At 36.3% G+C, this 21,301-nt stretch overlaps 1 protein-coding gene across 1 annotated transcript; it reads left to right on the top strand.

The window, feature by feature from the left end:
• Positions 1-17,715: 17,715 nt before the first annotated feature.
• LOC310734133 (urotensin-2 receptor) lies at positions 17,716-20,839 on the top strand. The gene has a single exon (XM_083555788.1). It carries the CDS (start codon positions 19,459-19,461, stop codon positions 20,539-20,541), a length of 1,083 nt encoding a protein of 360 aa, XP_083411914.1. The 5' UTR covers positions 17,716-19,458; the 3' UTR covers positions 20,542-20,839.
• The last annotated feature ends 462 nt before the right edge of the window (positions 20,840-21,301 follow it).

Raw genomic sequence — 21,301 nt, 5'->3', positions numbered from 1 at the left:
TAATTGAACAGATTAGATTGCTTTAAAATCCATTAATTAAGAAGATTTTTATTTGGATTTGGAAAGACTTTTACTTTAACTTCACTACATTTCAAAGTCAAATATCTTACTTTTTACTCAAACTTCCACGTGAAATAAAAAAATCTATCGGTTTATTTATTTTTTACATTTTTTTATTACCGCTTATATCATGTAATGGTCAATGAACATGGTCGGGACTCGGACTGTGCACTCAACGCCCGGAAAAGTTCAAGCACTTACACACTCAGAAAGGAGAGGTGAGGGTTGGGTGACATCACGTCAGTAAGGAGAGCTGAACCCAAATTTAAATAATAGATGACAAAAAAGGTCTAAACTCTCAGTAGCCCAATTTAGAAAAAAAGAGGAAAAATGTAGGGGAAACAAGTGCAAATGCAAAAGCTCACCTTGTTATAAGAAGGTAGTAAAGGCAAATGCATTTAATGAAATGGAATAAAAACCTGTATATCACTTAGGTTATGCTGTTGCCTGCTATAATTTTACTCATAGAGCAACAATATTACTTTTAGCTGCATAACATTATAATTTATCACATGTATTTATAATTTTTCTTGGTTCTGAGAGTTTGATAAAATTGTGCACAATGACGTGAAATTAATAGTTCGATAAATGCATTTAGAGTGAAATTTCTACATGAAGTGATCTCAGAAATGTGTCCAAATTTATGGTCTGCTCTGAAAATATGTCTTACTCATTCAGTGACAGAAGCTGAAGCAGAGAAAAGCTTTTAAAAAGCTAAAACTAAGTGGGGGAGACGTTGGGTCATGGCGTAGTTCACCCAGGCATCATTCCAGCTGGAACCACCATTGCCGGTTGGTGGTATCTACTTAGCGTGAACATACAGTTCAGCATCAAGCAGAGCATTTCATAACATAGTATTAGAGATTTTCCTGTACAGGTTATAAAATCGGATGTGATTCAAATATAAATAAGGACATGACATAATTATCTGCTCTGCAGATGAACACCTCCTACCCTCAGTCCATTGACAATGTGAGGACTATATGCAGTATTATGGTGCCAATTGCATTCAGCTGAGAAACTCCAGAATGGCTCTCAGCCAGATGGGCTGCATTACTGATGATCATAGATTCTCCACATACATGAGAGTGTAAAAAGTCTACATGATGTCAGTGATTTGAGACACTGTGCAGAGTGTAAGAACACAACCAGAAGATTTATCTGTACAGAATCCTGTAAGGTTGACTGTGTTAATTCACATTCCATTAAAAGTATTTAATAATATCTTTAAGTGGCTTCTAGTCAAAGGGTCAGCTTAGAAATTGCTCTGAGTATGCTTCTATAAATGACATGAAGAACATTATGTGCTGTTCTTAATAAAGAAAACAAAAGAAAAAGCTGAAAAGGGGGGAAAACTCTAGCTGATTAATATATTAGATATTTCATGGGTTCTTTCACCCTATAAAATGCAGAACAATTTGGTTTGAAATTAATCTGTTAATGCTCTATTTACTTTCAGGAAATTCCCCTGTGAGAGGTGCAAATCTGTTAGCACACTGTTGACGGAGGAAATGGGTAGACAAAAGTATTTTTCCTGCTCCAGCCATCTGCCTTTTTCACCCTCCCAGGCCTCAGATGGGATGAAGGCCACCCTTATCTGTGTATCATCTCTTTGTACATAAATCATATAGAAAAAGTTGGGGGGCTTATCATTTGCTCCTTAACGACTCCTCCCATTAACCAGAAAAATGCTGCACTTCGACTTTTACGAGTTGGAAACAGCATGTATATAAAAGCAGCACACTGTTGAGTGGAAAGAAAATCTGCTTAAATCCAGTACTGTGAAAATGAGCCTGCAAATCACATGTATCATTTGTGATCAATTATAAATTAGAACAAGGATTTAATGATTTCTTTATTTATTTATGTTTATCTCTTGAGACTTTTTACACATTTGCCTAATGTCCTTAAAGTGTGTTGTATAGCAAAGAACTGCAAACGGAAATCCAAAGATCTCAGGGGTTTTTCCTGTCTGTTTTCTGTTAATACATAATTACTACAGTTCATGTTAAAATATCTAGACAATATTTCCTAATTTAAATTCTGATAGAAATTATTATGTATTATTAAATTATTTAGCTTTTTACTCATTTAAGCTTCCGATGTACGTTCCTCCTCTGATCTTTCTGTGAACAGTAGCTAAGAAATGATTTGCCAATGAAACAAAAATGATTTCAAGCTGGATGTATTATATAAATTTGAGTATTTTCAAGATAACCCCCTTTCTGTCGCTTTCTACAGTGTACGTATGAAATTATGTAAACTCAATTATCAACATCAAGAATATTTAAAAACAGTGACAACAAAATTAAATGCAGCGTCTTCCATACTACATTGTGTAATTACATTGATTACCATGCATTACCGCTTGGTATGTGTCATCGTTTATCTTTCAAAGCAAGGACCCTGAAACAGCAGAGCAAAAGCAGTTTTGACGTCTGTACTAGTTTGTTTCCGTCCTGTCGTACTCAGACACATGCTGTCACCAGATTGAGGAAAAATAAAAAGAGAACGTTTTTTCCCCCCATCTCTAATAACTGTGGCTGCAGCTTCCATCACCATCACTGTGTGTGATGGACTATCAAAGCTGATCAGCTTAGAAAGCTATTATATGCACAGCTGTAAGGAGTCTAGACCCATCTTCTTGCAATGTACTAGATATACAGATATTCTTTTTTGGGTTCAAAGCGCTGAAGTAGTACCACTGAATATCTGCATGTAAGATTTGTTCCCAATATTTAACACGGATTTTATACAATAAATGTATAATACAATAAATAGTTTAGTGTAGTTTGTAATCTTGCGTACCAGTGTAGATTTATTCATTGCTAGAGACTCAAAGCACTTTTGTACGCCGCTCTGGATAAGGACGTCTGCCAAATGGTGCAAATGTAAATGTAAATGGTCATACAGGCTTCATCAACGTTTTGTTTCATTCGGTCTCCCTCATGCTTAAACATAAGTGTGGGGTTTTTTAAAAAATTGCATACAATTTTTTTGCTGAACTTAACGCCGTACAGGACAGACCCATATATTGCCTGAGGCCCAAACGTTAATCAGGAACTCCATTTTTCTGGAATTAATACAGCATGAAACTAAGTGTAATTGCTTCTGGCATCTGATGTTCTGGGTGACATTTTTCTGGTTTTATTTGAGTGCACTAAGTGGCAAGCCAGAATGACAACATATCCTTGCACATTTAGGAGAGGGGAAACAGCACTGCAGGCAATGTGTCTTTCTGTCTGAGTGAAAAGCCAGACAGAAGCTCCTAGACTCCTCAGCAGGCATGCCTCAGCAGCTACAGGCATAAGGAGAAGCAGTAGGAAGAATGTTCACTTCCTTCCAACCATAACCCCAAAAGGCTGTCCTAATTTTCTGATTACCAGAGCTGATGCACACAGCATGCCAGGTCATAATTGGTTCAGTTTAATGGACAGTAACAAAAGCTGAACTGTGTGACTTTGGTTTGTCTTGGCTTCTGTTCAAACAAATGCATGGGGTTATGATTTATTTATTTATTTTTTTTTTATTTTTTTTTTTTTTTAAAGAGACCATGTTATTTGTTTATATATGTATAACAGCAATTTGCTCAAAAGAAATCTTAAAGGAGTTCCCAGAGGTGTTGAGTACTTGTTGGCTGTTTTTCCTTCAGTCTCCATTCTAACGCATTCCAATCCATCTCAGTTTGATTTAGGACTGAGAGCTATACAAACTTGGGTGTGATGTCTATACATTTGAACAAATGTTGTATGTTTTTCTTTGGTAAGAAAACACAAGTGTTTGGTGTAGCACTATGTTGTTTATGTAGCAACAGGGTCCTGGAGAAACCATTTCATTTCATTGTGTACTGTGTGCATTGTGTGCACAGCTATACTGTATTTGGTTAAAATGACAATAAAAGTTCACTAGACCTTTCACAGATGTAAGTTACATTTTATTTGAGTAGCATGAAATCAAAATCTCTTATCAGTAAACAGATTTTTAAAATAAATGTATCAATAGAACTTACTGCAGCATTGCTAGCTGCAAACAGTCCTAATGCAAAATGTACAGCCAAATGTTTTCAGCCTTTCCTTTTCCTTTTACCTTAAAAAAACTGCAGTCAGAAATTAGAAAAACAGAAATGGTAAATAAGTAACTCTTTTATTATATCATATTTTATTTAATAAAGATAAAAAGCCTTGAATTGTCACTAATTAGTTTTGACAATACAATTGGTCACTACTGGTTAAAGATTTCAGATGCTCATTAGATTTACTGAATCATCTCTGACATAGGAAGAAAATGTTAAACCAAAGGAAATGCAATGAATTTTAAGAGAGAATTCTTAGAAATCCAATTTTTAATTGACTTCTGCAATGCATTATGACTAAGCCTATACCAATACCAAGCACCTTTCTTTTTTTCTTTTTTTTTTCAGACCTATTTGAAACTTGAACAATGCAGAAGACACAAAAAGGAAACATTGAACCATTTTTTTGTGTATTGTTTTTCTTTAATGTCAGTAAAGCCAATTACTTTACTTCCTTCTTGTCTCCTGTGAATGCTGATATACGCTACCACCTCCTTTCTAACCGATACAATCTGGTCAAATCAACAGCATTATTGCTGAATAGCTAGTAAGCTGAATTCCAGGCACACAGACAATCCAAAACATTATATAAATATACAATAAATAAAAACCATGAGGTATCATTTATTAAAAAATGTTAAAATTGTAGTAGTGGGCAAATTACAGCAGCATAAGCTTAATTAAACAGGAGCACTGTTATAGGAAATCTATCTTATAGGAAATCTATGGATTTGTATGCACCTATAACAGTGCTCCCATTATGTTTTGTTCCTTATTTAATTGATATATTATCTGAATATAAAGATTTGTCTTCAAATTTACCCTCAGTCAGGTATTTTCCTACACTATTCTATATTCAAAAAGAATTCTGCTATTTTGACATTGTAATGTCCCACATTATAATTGTTTGTGGTGGCTGAAGTTCAGAGCACTTTGTGCTTAATAAATGATTTTATGTGCTCTTGTATTCTACAAAGTGCCTTCTCTGGGTGTGAGGCAGGGTCACTCAGTGTGTTTCTATAATTATACCTGCAAATTAACCAAGCTATTTACGCATTTAATAGTGTTTTTACATTTATATTGTCATATTAGATATTAGGCATTTTTCTTTTTTTAAGCTAGGTTTTTAAAAAAAAATAAATGAGCAATATAATTGTCTGACCTCCATCACACCATGAACAAAATAAGTTAGTTCTGGAATGTGGCACTTGTAATTCCCATTCCCCTAATTTGAACAAATGAATTAATTTGAAACACACATTCATTACTTATCTCAATCCATTCCACCACCATTTATTTAATATTTATACTTAACCATATTAAACCATTTACATGCTGTTTTTGCACCTCTCGACTGCTGCTGCTGCTACTGCAGTTTTTGCACTGCATTGTGTTTGTTTACATATACTCTCGGTTATAGCCTTTATAGTACTCTTTGCACAGTACTGTACATTCAGAGTATACAGTAGGTTTACTGGCCGGCGCTATCTTGTGTTATGTGTATTGTCCCACACTGTCTTGTGTTGTCTGTCTGTCTGTCTGTCTGTCTGTCTGTACTGTCTGACTGTACTGTTTTTCGTCTGCACTGTTTGCACTAGGTTGCACTCGATGCACTTTATGTAGCTTTATGTTGTGTGTTGTAGTTCTATGTTGTTTAGTGTAGCACCAGGGTTCTGGAGGAACGTTGTCACATTTTTACTGTGTACCACTGTGTATAGTAGAAATGACAATAAAAGCCTCTTGACTCTTGACTTGAAATTGGGACTTGTTGAACCTGGTGCAATCTGAGACCCATGAATGTAATAGAACATCTGAAAAGACCCACTAAAGCAAAAGATAAATGCAGCAGCCTTTTGCTGTGTGTCTGAAAGAAAGTGACATTTTAAATGGGGACGGGGGGTTTATATGCACAATTACCCTCACATTTAAAAGCACTGGGGGCCCATATAAGGTATCCAATAACATTCCACCCACAGTAATGAATGTAAAAGAAATATTGTTACCTCAAAATAATTGTGCATCAAATGGCTAAATTATTCAGGCATGGAGTAGTGCTGGAATCTAAATGTCAATAAACTTATTTTCTCCCTCTGTGCCTTTTGCAGTGTTAAAATACTAAAATACTTTGTAAGAAGTCTACATGATGACATCATAAAAATGGTGCCTACTTATGAATTCTGGTTCATGGCAGAATGCTAGGTGTTATGAAAACACTTGGACCAATTTTCAATAGAATATGTCAAATAAGACAATGGATGATTTTACATATTTTAAATCAAAGGGGTGAAGGAGACAGAACAAAAGTGGGATAATGTAATGTGCTTACCCACCAGGAGGCCTTATTTACTTAACAATATCAAACAACAAAACAGCAAAGTAAAAACATGTCTCTAAAGCCAAATTCACTTAATCCTGGAAAAAAGCTGAATGCACCTTGGGGTTGTGATCTAAATGAGTGGGTGTTCCAAAACTTTTCTGTTAAGTGCAGATATATCCAGTGCACAAGTATTACAAATAGATGAAGTTTGCAAAGTGATTAAAACTTTTGGGAATTAATACACACTCTATGTAAACACTGAAAACAATGTGATACTGGTAGCTTGGATTTCACTTTATATGTATTGCACAAGACAGTTAAGGTGATCTGCCTATAAATGAAGATTAGGGCAGCCTCAGGTTCTGTGAGGTGCTCAGGCTGAGACATCGTGGCTTTTGAGTGGTATGTGAAAAATAATTAAAAATACAGCCAAATATAACTAAATTATATTTCATCAGAGACTCAGCTGATGGCTGACTGTTTCTGTTGGAGCATCTGGACAGGTGAACAGGTGACACATTTCCTCTTGAATTTGTGCCCAATGTAGCCCAATGTCATATTTCTGGCTGAGTGAAATGGCACCTGTTGTTGTAATACATCTGCCTCAATGCTGTTGTTGTAATACATCTGCCTCAATGCTGTTGTTGTAATACATCTGCCTTTTTTTTCTTTTTTACTACAGACCTCCAGTCAGCTCAAACCAGTTTGGTCATCATGCTCTGATGAAGATACATTAATTTGAATATGTATAACTGCAACAAAAAAAAAAATGTATTGCTTTAAAGTGTATCCATATCTGTATATGTATTATATATTTATCTTCTGATTTAAGTATTTAATATTTTCAAAAGAAGTATTTAATACTATCTTTTGATTTAAGTATTTAAATCAAATACAATAATAAACCAAGAAATTAGTAATACTGTATGCTCTTCACACCAGCTCAGCGAACCAGAGTGTTAAGGTGCATAGTGTACAGTTTCTAGTACAGTTGAGGACAGTGAGAAATATTAGCACTGACTTTTCCCCCCACCGAGTGAAATGAAAGAGTCGCATGGCATGGGGGAGAAACGACCTCCTTAGTCTGTACGTGAAGCAGGGCAGTGAAAACAACCTGTCACTGAAGCTGCTCCTCTGCCTGAAGATGATGCTATGCGGTGAATGCATTAGACTGTTCATGATTGACTGGAGCCTGTTCAGCACCCGTCTCTCTGCCACTGATGTCAGCTGTCCAGTTCGGGGGCCACAACCGAGCCCACCTTCCACACCAGCTTGTCCAGGCATGAGGTGTCCTTCTTCTTAATGCTGCCTCCCGAGCACACCACCGCATAGTGTTAATAAACTCCACACAGTCACTGTTGATAGTCACAGGTTACGGTTGAGGCCTGGGCCTCCTGAAGTCTAACCATCTCCCTGGCCTTTTTGGTGTTGAGGTGCAGGTAGTTAAAGTCACACCATGCAATTAAGTCCTGGATCTGTTTTTTGTATTCCTCCTCCTGTCCCTTCCTGATACAGCCCACTTTAGCAGTGTCGTCTGGGAACTTTTGAATCTGGCAATACTCTGAGTTATAATAGAAGTCTGATGAGTACAGGGTGAACAGGACTGGAGAGAGCACAGTCCCTTGTGGCACTCTTGCACTGCAGAACACAGTGTCAGACCTGCAGTCACCCAGCCACATGTACTGGGGTCTGCCTGTCACGTAGTCCATAATCAACACCCCCAGGTGTAAGCCCACTCAATATTTCCCCCGTGTTTAAGTCTCTGTTGTTTGACATTATGCCAGTTTAATTAATTAAAATTCATTTGTTCAGAATTATTTCTTATTAAACTAAAAGTGTTTCTTTGTGTTTATTTTATATATAATTAAAACCTAATATTCCTTCACTGTGTTCTGTGATTCAGCCTTATATAAATGAGTGCAGCAATCATATTGCATTCAGCTAAACCATCTATAGCTTCTCAAAGAGGAAGACTTTTCCAGGTTAATTCGGTTGGCTTGGGATAGATTGTTACCACCACCAAAACCAGTTGGAAAAAGGTGAGCATATGTACATACTGCTTTCTAAAAAGAAATAACCCTTGGCTTTTGTTCTATGCACAAATTTAATTTAGACGATAAGCAAAGTAACTGCTTCTGTGCACATGGACAACTCCTCCATTCAAGTGATTGGGCTTGTTGTTTACCATGTGTATTGTTATTAGTTTTATTTGTGAACGTGGCTTGAAAACACTTATAGGGGACAATTACCATCAGCTAGTTCTAGTAAGGTCTATTTTGAAGATGTACACTTTTGGTTGAGCAATTTTATATTTGTATAAAATTGTATTTTAGATTTTATATACAGTATATTTTCTTGTACATTTATTTAGTTTAGATAAAGTGGCAAGGAAAAAAAATGATAATAATACAGAGGAGTGCACACAGTAATATCAGTGCTGAACACATACTGAGTTTTTGTAAGACTTTCTAGACATGAATGAGTACTGAGTTCATTCAACGGAATTAGAGTTTATTTTCATTTCAAGTAGCTTTTTAATTATAAATCATTAGGAATTTCCTTCCTTCAGACAATATTACTGACAATGATGTTTGAATAAGTACTGACAACTGTATTCAATGAAGTTGAATAAGATGTTCTAGTCACACTACTGTAGCTTTTTTAAGAGGTTCTTATATGAGCATTTTTTTCATTACTGTTGATTCAGTCAAATAAATGTAATTTTGTTGATTTTGTCTAAAAATCATTCCTAAACAGTTTAGTTAGTTGTGATTTTAAGACATTTTTATTCGGCTTAATTGTAGTTCACAATACAATCCTGTGAGAATGATAACAGCTTGGTAAAGCTGTCATCTGACACCCCACAGAAATAGTGAGGGTTTTTATCCCTGCAATCAGCATCACAGTTTAATTAATGCTACAATTTTCAGGCTTGCGAAAATTTTTTTCTACACAAGGACAAGACACAACAAATAGGATTTACACACCAAATACTGACTAGAGTGAAAGAAAAAAGCATGGCATTGTTCAAGCCCTGATGGTCTGTGATCAGCTAGAGGTCAGAAAGCGAATTAATATTACTGGCCCATGTCCCACTTTATCTAATCAGAATATCAGTCAGAGCTAATCCAGTGTTACACAGGTAAAATCCACTCAAATATATTGGATATACTAAGTAGATACCAAACATAAAAAAGGTGTATTTTGTTTGTACTCTCTGTACTCCCAAAAACACTTCAAAAGGTAATGACAGCTGCAAATGCATTTACAGTTTTCCATAATGACACTGTTTTACTCTGTTACATTTTTAAACCAAAACTGCACATTTTGTTGAGGACATTTATATTTGTTTATAAAATGTAAAAAAAAAAAAAAGCCAATAAAAACACACTGAATTCTGTCAAATGTTTCATTTTGACAGTGTCTAATTTTCTGAAGCTGCTTCTGTTTGCCTTTTATATCTGTGTGGAGGAAAAATTGTGTTCAAGCCACAAAAGACTTTCACAAGGTAAAAAAAAAAGACATCAAAGACTACCCCATTGAGGTAAATGTGTTTTGTGTGAACAGAAAGAGAGCAAGAAATGAGTGTATTTAAATAAAACCTTATTGTCCTTATTGTATATATATGCGTGTGTGTGTGTGTGTGTGTGTGTGTGTGTGTGTGTGTGTGTGTGTGTGTGTGTGTGTGTGTGTGTGCGCAAGACTTCTCTTATGTACATCCAATCAGAAACATGCAAGGTGCATGCGAACAAAAAGGTGTGTAATCATTATAAACTCAGAGTATACATCTATGGATCCATAAGTGTGTATGCTTTGAGAATACTGTAGTTATCATGATGAAAAGAGACCTTTTTCTTTAGCTACAAAAAACCACTGTGGGTTATTTTCCTTGATAGACTGGTATTTGGACATGTCAATAAATCCCTCTATCTTTATTAGAGCACCATACTGTAGCATGATGCTGCCAACACCCTGTTTCACCAACTTATTTTTTTCATAATAAGCTGTCCTGGTTTTTCACCAGGTAAAGGCATTTCCATGACCACCACCCATGTACAATGTGCAATAAACACAAGCTTTAATGTATAAAATACACACCAGCCCATACAATGTGCATGCCTTACAACTGGAGGTATGTGAAAACAGTTGTCAGAAAACAATTTCATTGTGGTTAAATGAGAGTGATGGTCTAAAATGCATCTCCAACAAAAACAACAATATTCAAGAGCAATTCATTCAGGAAGTGACAGTATGTTGTTGCAGTGAGGTACAAATTGCACTGCTCTGACAATCAGTAAGCTGAATATTGCACCCAAAAAAGGCATTTACATCTTAATTCCCTTAGTATCATAAATCATAAGGCTTTAAACTATTAGCAACATGTTGTTAAAGTTATTACAGTTACACATTAGTTCAATAAACAAATAGTTTGCTGGCATTGTTTTTGCTACTGTACTACTGTAGATGATAGAAGAGGCATCAGTACTGATGATGTACACTGTGCTGTATGGTGCTCTGTAAAACCTATACTTCTATTTTGGATTTATATGTTTTTTATAGTATATTTTATGTTTAGAAATGATAGAGGGGTCAGCTGGAGTATACATTTTTAAATGAAGTGTAAAAATCACTGACATTGGTGTCAGTTGCACAACTCAGAGACAAGCCCACAAACACAGTACAGTAGTCAAACAGCATTTAAAGTCTCCAGGACCTGACCATATTTTGAAAAGGAGACACTCACTGTGACCACACATTGCACAATAGCCTGGACTGATGGCAGTACATTTTCACTAGTAAAGTGTGTGTGCTTCAGAGAACTATATGCAATGGAGTTGATGATAACCTCTGATAATCTTCAGTACTAAAAAGGTGCGAGTGCAGTATAATTACAACAGGTAAGAGGAAGGCAGCTTGACTGCAATTCACACCTACATGCTCTCTTAGTGCTGCATGTTAATAATTTCCCTAAATATAAAGAGACAGAAGGACAAGCAGTACACTGTGTTTTTTCACCAATGGAAATGGCGCACTGAACCTTTTAAACCTTTTTTGAAAGTGAATTACCTGCAGACAGTCATTTGTTTCAGGATGTCCATAGACATTTGCAGTATTGAATAGTGGTGACAAAGCAGAAGTAGAGATACAAATATATGCTCAAGTAAAAGTTAAAGTGCTCCCTTAAGACATTCACTTGAGTAAAAGCACAAAAGTATTTGCCTTCAAATGTATTTAAGTATCCAAGTACTATGATTTATTACCGTTATAATGTTCCTATTATAATTTTTATCACAAAACTCTTACGTAATCAACTCAGGTTACGTGAAAAGACTCTAATATTACCCTTAGCAAACCAATCTATTAATAAAATTATATGAATGAGTTAAACACTGATTGATATGTAATAAATTATCATAAACCCAAAACCTTCTTTTAAACGACTTCAAAAAATTTATGCAAATAAGCTCATGGGTGTTGTGGGCAAATTAAAGTCAGGAGTTTCTTCCATCATTTTTTTTCTCTCAAAATGCTCTGCTTGATGCTGAACTGTATGTTCACGCTAAGTAGATACCACCAACCGGCAATGGTGGTTCCAGCTTGAATGAGGCCTGGGTGAACTACGCCATGACCCAACGTCTCCCCCACTTAGTTTTAGCTTTTTAAAAGCTTCTCTCTGCTTCAGCTTCCATCACTGGATGAGTAAGACATATTTTCAGGGCAGTTCACAAATTTTGACACATTTCTAAAAGCTCACTTTCACCCTAAATGCATTTATTGCATTAATTTCATGTCATTGTGTACAATTTATCAAACTCTCAGAACCAAGAACCAAACAACTCCTTGGCTAATTGTAGCCATAAGATACATACAACATCTATATACTTATAATATAGTTCTTTTAAATTAGCCTTTTAAGCTGCACTGGAGATTCTCCCTTACTGACCTCAGTTCAGGACCTGTTCAGTACAATCACAGAAAACCTTCATGACATCACCTCAATTAAAGGTAACCAAATCAATAAGTGCTATTTTAACTACAATCCAACTGGTTTAGTTAAGTTGTAATAGTTTTGTTGCTACACACATTATGATAAACTACTATGACATGATATAACAATTGATGCGACCGTGCAAATGAGCAGTGAAGGGAAAAAAAAGAAGAAGAAATAAATAAGTATATAAAAATCATGATAGGCAGCTGCCCATGTGGCCTTAATCAGTGACTGCCAAGCGGCAATCAAAAAAAGGTGACCACCCCCTTATTGTTAGACTTACTGGCTTACTTACTGCTTGACCAGTTACATTTTTAACCGCTCATAAATAGAAAGTAACGTCTGTTTTTTGCGAAACGTAGTTGAGAAGTACGATAGAAGAAGTAAGATATTTGACTTTGAAATGTAGGGAAGTTAAAATAAAAGTCCTGAATGAAAATACTTGTGTAAAGTACAGATACACGAAACAACTACTTAAGTACAGTAACAAATTACAATTACTTCGTTACTGTCAACCACTGGTAATGGACATGTATTCTGCATAGAATGTCTTATAATTGATCTAATAACTGCACCAATGTGTCATTTGAAAAAGCAAAAAACATGCATGAATGGTTCAAAAGAGTAGTCATCAAAAATATAGTCAGTAATCGTCAGTAATATAGTAAAAAAAAATGTAAAAATGAGCACTAATCTGCTAATATTCATACTAGTGGATGTAATTAACAAACAAACAAAAAAAAAAACCATACATACATAAAATCAACTGCATCTGTAAATGGTGTAAGCTAACATCAAAATGTTTGTTTACTAAAAATAGCATGTTTTACTATATAACAAGTGTATTTTTATAGATAGGATATATTTTTGTGTCTTGTTTCTGTGTTATTCATCCTCATCCTCACAACGAAGCGACTATTTTTGTCTATGGTTTTAAAAAGCATTTTAAAATCACACTGTCACGAATGTGCTAAATTTTGCACTTATAAATGACATATTGAGGCAAATTGGACATGACTGATGAAATCATAGCTTGTCATCAAAGACACTTTAAAATAGCAAGCAGCTATTTTACAGAAAGTAGGCAATAATGTAATGTTTTGGGATCTCACCTATTCACTTATAAGGCTACTTTAAGGTCTTTTTTGTCGCTGATTTGAATGATGATAATTCACTAGTATAGGAACTTATATGTAGAATGTAAAGAGAGTGACATTCCTAGAAATAATGCTCCAATAATCTAATGTATTCAAAGAAATATAATTCATTTGTATGTATGTCTTTCCTTTCTTTTTATTTTTAATTTTTTTACAATGACACATGCTGACCTGTTCCTGTTTAAAGCATATCTATTATTTGGCTCGTACTTCCAAAAAAATCACTCAACACTGTGTAACAGCATGGCCTAAACTGTGCCCTTTAAGGAATACTGAGTACAACAGCAGGATTGATTTTCATTTAAAACCAGGAACCATGAAAATACAATAAATAATTAAAAGAAAAGCACACAGTAACCATATAATATCCTGATAAGCCATAATTGCATAATAATCAGGCATCTGTGTATAACCTGTATGTCAATGTCTTTTAAGAATGAATACCTTCTGATTGATGTTTCTTTTTTTTGTTTCTCCCTGGGCAACTCAAAAGGCAAAAACATAGAGGTAGGAATTAATAAATAATAATTAACCAGACAGATTTCTGAAATAATAAAAAAAGTCATTACCCTGGAAAACCCTGGAGAGATAAACAAAATTTTTTTAGCCTACAGATGGTCATTAAGCTACTCAGCAACACTGATGAAGTCAAACCCAGACCTCATTAAAGATTCGAAGCATGCAGGGCGCTTTTGCGCTGACCAATAATTCCTTAAGGCTGTTAAATTAGCTTTGGTCTGTGTAATTGTTTTCGACCGGAGTTCATCAGCTCTATTATGTGAATTCAACTCAAACAATTATGCTACAGTGCTTGCCTCCTTGTGATTCAAGTGATTAAATGCTTTAGTCTCTGAGGACTCTTGTCATCAATTGCATTAAAATATTCTTTGTTTTTTTAATGTCCTTTTTTTTCCCTGCCACATTAGTAGAATATCAAAGCAATCAAATAAAAGTGACTATAATACAGGAGATATTTTCTCTCACATTCAATACTTAATAATATAAATTCTACATAATAAGTCAACAGCAAATTGTTTCTCTATTATGTTTTAAATTCACCAATAGACTTTCTTTCGGCTTCTCCCATCAGGGGTCGCAACAGCGGATCATCCACATGTTTGATTTGGCACATGTTTTTATGCTGGATGCCCTTCCTAACGCAACCCCCCCATTTATCCGGGCTTGGGACCACCACTAAGAGTGGCTGGGGTTGGTTCCCTGACCGGGGATCGAACCTGGGCCACAGCAGTGAGCGCGTCGCATCCCAACCACTAGACCACCAGGGACCCTATAAACTCAAAATTAAATACAGAGTCTTGGACATTCATTAAAAACTTATACAGACCACTGAGTGGAATAAAACAATTCTTCTAATAGCATGGAACGTAACAGCTATATTTTCCTATGTAACTTAGCCAATGCAGACACATTAAAACACCTGCCATCCTAAATATAGTGTGATTTAGTCTATTAAAAATTAGCAAGTTTCCATTCCATCAGTTTCCTTTTGTATTTCTAAAACTAATATATAAAACTCCACAGTATTCTCCAATATACCCTGCAAAGCAATAGCCATGTCCTTCAAAATCTTGATTATTTATTCCTCTTTATGCATAACTCTATGACTCTTTCACTGTTTCTCTAGTTAGACCATTTCTTTTTATTGAATCAATATTTTGCTTTGAAACACAGCCAAATTTACTGTAAAAAGTTGTAACCCAGTCAGAAAATTGTTGTTGATGCATGATACAATAATATGAATACAATAGCTAAAGGATAACTAGCATGCTGGTAGTGTTTTTTCAAGGTGTTTTGCTATAGAATATATTGCAGTATACAGCAGAACATTATACAATCATTACAAATGAACTCAAATGAAATATTTTATAGCCACTATAGAGTTATATGTGCATCAACTAGCAAGCTAGTAATGAGTATGCTGTAAGAAAATTTGTTTATAAACACTCACTCACTTGAAAACATCTATAATAAAAAATGTTCCCCCACATACTAAATATGTCAGCCAACATTTCACTTCAAATGTATTTAAATGATTTGCCACCTTTTAGAATCTTTATTGGCAAGCTGTAGGTGAGTAAAAGTATAGCAAGAGATAGTTTTAAAGAAATTAAAGTAAATTACTTAATATTGTTTGCATACATTGGGCTTGCAATATTTGCATCAAGCAGATTGTAGTGACTTACTGTCCTCAACAAACCGTTGCGCTCTACTCTCGTGATGCCTTTTTTAGACTTGTACCACAGACTCTTTTCAGTTTGTTTGTTTGAAATTTTTTACATCAATCACTGGTTCTTACAAAATTAGATTGGATGACTGATTCGATGAATGTCTGTAAACTGGCAGACAGAATGGTTTTATAGACTTCTGAATGCATTCTCCTGCTACCATCATGGAAATACATCATCAAGAAAGATTAGGGAGCTTGTTCCAGAAGCAGTCATGCAAGCCCAAGCTGAGACACTAGCTCCACCATGCCTGTATTTTTTGGATCATAGAAGCAAATTTCTGCTTATGAGTATTTCTCCATACTTCGGTCTTTCCATCACTTTGTTATAGATTAATCTTTTTTCGATATTTGTAACTCAAATCAAATTCTAATTTTGTTTATCACATACACATTCATACAGAGTACGACATGTAGTGGAATGCTTATTTACAACTGTCCCACATGTAAACATGAAAGATAGTAATAAAATATAAGGATAAAAAGAAAGTATTATAATTAAAATAAGTATAAAGTATAAGTATATAAAAAGTATAGTATACCTAAAAAGAAATATATGAATAGAATAGGGATAGGACTATATAGAAAAAGCATGTACAAATGGAAATAAGGTTAAGATATATATATAAAATAATATTTTATATATATATATATATATATATATATATATATATATATATATATATATATATATATATATATATATATATATATATATAGTTTTTGTGACAATTCAAATCTGGCCTTCTTTACAATCTTTACAAAAATCTTTATCCAAAATTGTGTGGTTTGCATTTTGTAGTATAGCCTCTGATATTTCTGCTCTAAAAATATCCTTTAAACAATGGATCATAAAACCTTTACCTGTGCCCTGTGGAGATTATTGGTGAAAACACTGACTGTTGTTTTGAAAAGTGTGTGTGTGTGTGTGTGTGTGTGTGTGTGTGTGTGTGTGTGTGTGTGTGTGTGTGTGTGTGTGTGTGTGTGTGTGTGTGTTTTGCTATAAAAGGAATTGTTGCAAATTTGTCACAATATATCTGTCATCAACTGCTGCTTTTTGCCCTGTTCAATGTCTGTTTGTTAGTACACCTACAGTAAATTCCAAATTGTTGTATTGGCCTTGCCCGATGTTTGTGCAATGGCTTTCATTAATTTTACTCTTTTCAGTTGGTAAATGGCCTCACAAACCCAAAGTAGGCTGTTTAAACAATCAATCTAAACACCAACTATGCACCAAGAAGCAGCAATCAGTCATCGGTTCTGCGTAAAAAAAAATCAGTTTTTAAAAAAATTAATCGTCTGGAACACTGGTCTGAAACATTCAGCAGTATATTAACACAAGTCCAAAAAGGAAAGACACCAGCATTGATCTGGAAGAAGCAATTGCTGCAATCTGGGCAGGGTTAGAAGGCCATTTCCACACAATTTAAAGCACATCATTCTATAGTGAGGAGAATTATTTACAAGTGGAAAACATTCAAGTCAAGCCATTCTTTCCAGAAGTGGATGTCCTAGCAAATTCCACTCCAAAGTGAGATTGCAAATTGCAAAAAACCCAAGACTCTACAGGCTCAGTTATCATGCTACTACTACAACTGCCATGCACAGTGGTGGTGAGTAGATGAATTGGGCTTGTTTTGCAGCCACATGACCTGGGCACCTTGCAGTCATTGACCACAAACTCCTCTGTGTACCACAGTATTTGTCAAATGTAAGTCCATCTGTCTGACAGCTAAAGCTTGGATCAAATCAAAAGGCCAGACTTTAACCCAACTGAAATGTTGTTGGCAGGATCTTGATTTATCTGTGCTTAAACAAATGCTTGCACACATTAATGAACTAAATTGTTGATTTTTATTATGTCCTGATAAAGAAAACCAAATAAAGTTCAACTGCGTAAAAAGATTTTCATATATCCATCCATTTTATTAAATCTTCAAGGGACAATACTGTAGAAATAAAACTTGGATATATTTTAGAGTAGTCAATGTGCAGCTTGTCGAACAGTAAATGTTTAACGTCCTCTAAAAATAACTCAATATACATCCATTATTGTCTAAATAACTGGCAACAAAAGTGAGTACACCCTAAATGGACATGGTAAAACTGTGTAAAAAGTATCAACATTTTGTGTGAGCACCATTGTTATCTAGCACTGCCTTAATCCTCCTGGGCATGGAATTCACCAGAGCTGCACAGGTTGTTGCTGGGATCCTCTATCACTTCTCCATAATGACATCACAGAGCTGCTGGATGTTAGACACATGGTGCTTCTCCACCTTCCGCTTGAGCATGGCCCACAGGTGTTAAATAGGGTTCAGGTCTGAAGACATACTCCATACTCCATCAGAATCAGAATCAGAAATCACCTTCAGCTTTAGCTGCTCTAATACAAGATACACAATTTTGTATGGTCATGTCAAGCAGACAAAAACATGAACATGATAGGACATGGACAGGCTTTGCATGTTTGCATTACGTACAGCTGTTTGGACAATAATGGCTGTATGTTGAGTTATTTTTAAAGGACAGTAAATATATTCTGCTACAAGCTACACATTGTCTAGTCTACATTATATCAAAGATTCATTTCTTTAGTATTGATTTCGAATGCTGTGGAAACACTCTCCAAAACACTTATTCAAGTGGTTTTGCTTCTTCAGATTTATATTTATATTTAATTTTATATGATTACATCTCACTCAATTGCAGAAAGTTTCTGAGATATCTACTGTTTAGTATCATTCAGTATATTATTTGATCCTACAGAAAAATTGATAAGGCTGCTCCAGCGACGCGCTGCAATCCTGTTGGCAGGCGCGCGATAGTGCTGAAAATGATTTCCATTTCGTTGTTAAAATGCATAAGACAGTGCATAAAAGTTTGACTACATGCCTCTTGATAGGAATTACAGTATATTGTGGTTTAGATACCTAAGCATGTTTATGGTAATAACGCCAAATGATAGTAAACGTGGATTTTTTTCGGCGCGTCGCGTAGTGGACCAAGTAAGCAAATTAATGCAATACATAACAACAAACAAACAAATAAATAATTAAATACATGCATTTATGCATAAATAAAAATGACCACAGTTTGATCTGATGTATATGCATATATGGTAGATTACTGTTACATTTCTGGACAGAATCTCGATAAGGCACTGATGCAGAAGCTTCCTGCCCCGTGCGTAAATGACGCGCTATAGACGCGTAACTCTTTCTCAGTTCGGAGACACGTGCACGGGGAAATTCTTGAAATAATCACTTTTTGCACCATGTACAGTACATACAGTACAGTGCAGTATCGCTCGTTGTCAAGTTATGCTTTGTTTTAGCGCACTACCTTTAGCGCACCTAATGCTCCACGCATGCAGGATTACTCCTGCTGGTTCCGATGGAATGAGGACGTAAAAGTCCAGTCACAACTTCGGATCCGATGTATCCTTAAAATAATTTTGGGTCAAAGACAACGGTAAATGCCGAGAGTAAGACGTGCTGCTGACGTCAGGAGGCGCGATGCGCTGTTGGGTTCGCGCATTTCTCAGTCCCCGTGTCTCTGTGGCGCACCTGCCGAAATCACCTCCGCGTCCCGGCGCCTTCACGCACAGGCGCGATGAATTTCAGCAGGTCTCGCTCTTTTGTAGGATCTCCCCGGAACAGCAACTCGGGCTCCACCGATGAGCTGGTAATCACCTCCACTTTTGGCACGCTGCTCTCTCTGGTGTACGTGGTCGGCGTTTCGGGAAACGTGTACACTCTGGTCGTGATGTGCCACTCGATTCGTTTCGCGACCTCCATGTACATCTCGATCATCAACTTGGCGCTAGCGGACTTGCTGTATCTCTCCACGATCCCGTTCGTAGTGTGCACGTACTTCCTCAAGGACTGGTACTTCGGGGACGTGGGCTGTCGCATCCTGCTTAGCCTGGATCTCCTCACCATGCACGCAAGCATCTTCACCTTAACCGTGATGTGCATGGAGCGCTACCTGGCCGTGACGAAGCCTCTGGACAACGTGAAGCGCTCCAAAAGCTACCGAAAAGCCATGGCATGGGGGGTGTGGATACTGTCTTTGCTCCTAACCATGCCAATGATCATCATGGTGAACCAGACGAGCAGAAAGGCCCCGGACGGAAGCGTGAAACGCATGTGCGCTCCTTCATGGGCACCCCAGGCGTATAAGATTTATTTGACTGTTCTGTTTTGCACCAGTATCATGGCGCCTGGTCTCATCATTGGCTACCTGTACACAAGATTAGCCAGGACATACCTTGAATCACAGAAAAGCTCGGCTTTAAATAAGGGCATCAAGCGATCTCCTAAACAAAAAGTACTTATAATGATCTTTACCATCGTGCTCGTGTTCTGGGCCTGCTTCCTGCCCTTTTGGATATGGCAGCTTTTGCCCCTTTACCACGAACCCCTGGCTTTGGCGCCTCACATACGCACGTGTATTAACTACCTGGTGGCATGTCTGACCTACAGCAACAGCTGCATCAACCCGTTCCTGTACACGCTGCTCACTAAGAACTACCGGGAGTACCTGAAAAACCGCCACAAGAGTTTCTACCGCTACACGTCGTCGTTCAAGAAGCGGCCGCCGAGCTTGTACTCGTGGGGAAAGTCCGCATCGTCGAGCAATCAGTTCGAGTTCAACTCGGAGACGCTGGTTATGGCACAGCTGAAGGTGCAGTGAAGGGGCGAGGAAGAGGAAGATCACAAGGAGACGTGAGGACAAATATGGCTGTGACCAGGTAAACATTATAATGTGATCTCCAACAAGTCTGCAACAATCCCCTTTAAAGGTTCCCCTCGTCCAGTAGCATGCAGAAGAATGAGCTGGATCTTCACCCAAGTTCAGTAAAAATTACTTAAAAATTATTATTATTTAGTGTCCCAGATGTTTTTATACACAGAGGATAATGCATACCAGCACCAAGTCTGTTGTTAGTCCTTATTAGTGAATGTTCATGGATGGCAGTTTTTTGTTGGTCCACAACAACAACTTTTTAAAGCACATTGAGAGTTTGCGAGAGTCCATCCATGAGAATTTCAACACGTTCTTCTTTTGTCAAAGGAATGAACACTTTGCAAAAGGTGTGTATATATATATATATATATATATATATATATATATATATATATATATATATATATATATATATATATATATATATATATATATACAGTACAGACCAAAAGTTTGGACACACCTTCTCATTCAAAGAGTTTTCTTTATTTTCATGACTATGAAAATTGTAGAGTCACACTGAAGGCATCAAAACTATGAATTAACACATGTGGAATTATATACATAACAAAAAAGTGTAAAACAACTAAAAAATTTCATATTGTAGGTTCTTCAAAGTAGCCACCTTTTGCTTAGATTACTGCTTTGCACACTCTTGGCATTCTCTTGATGCCTACTTTGAAGAACCTACAATATGACATTTTCA

The sequence above is a fragment of the Silurus aristotelis genome, assembly GCF_946808225.1.
Source record: "Silurus aristotelis genome assembly, chromosome: 12".
Classification (NCBI taxonomy): Eukaryota; Metazoa; Chordata; class Actinopteri; order Siluriformes; family Siluridae; genus Silurus; species Silurus aristotelis.
Note: the sequence above shows the minus strand (reverse complement) of the source record. Positions and strands in the feature narration are given on the sequence as shown.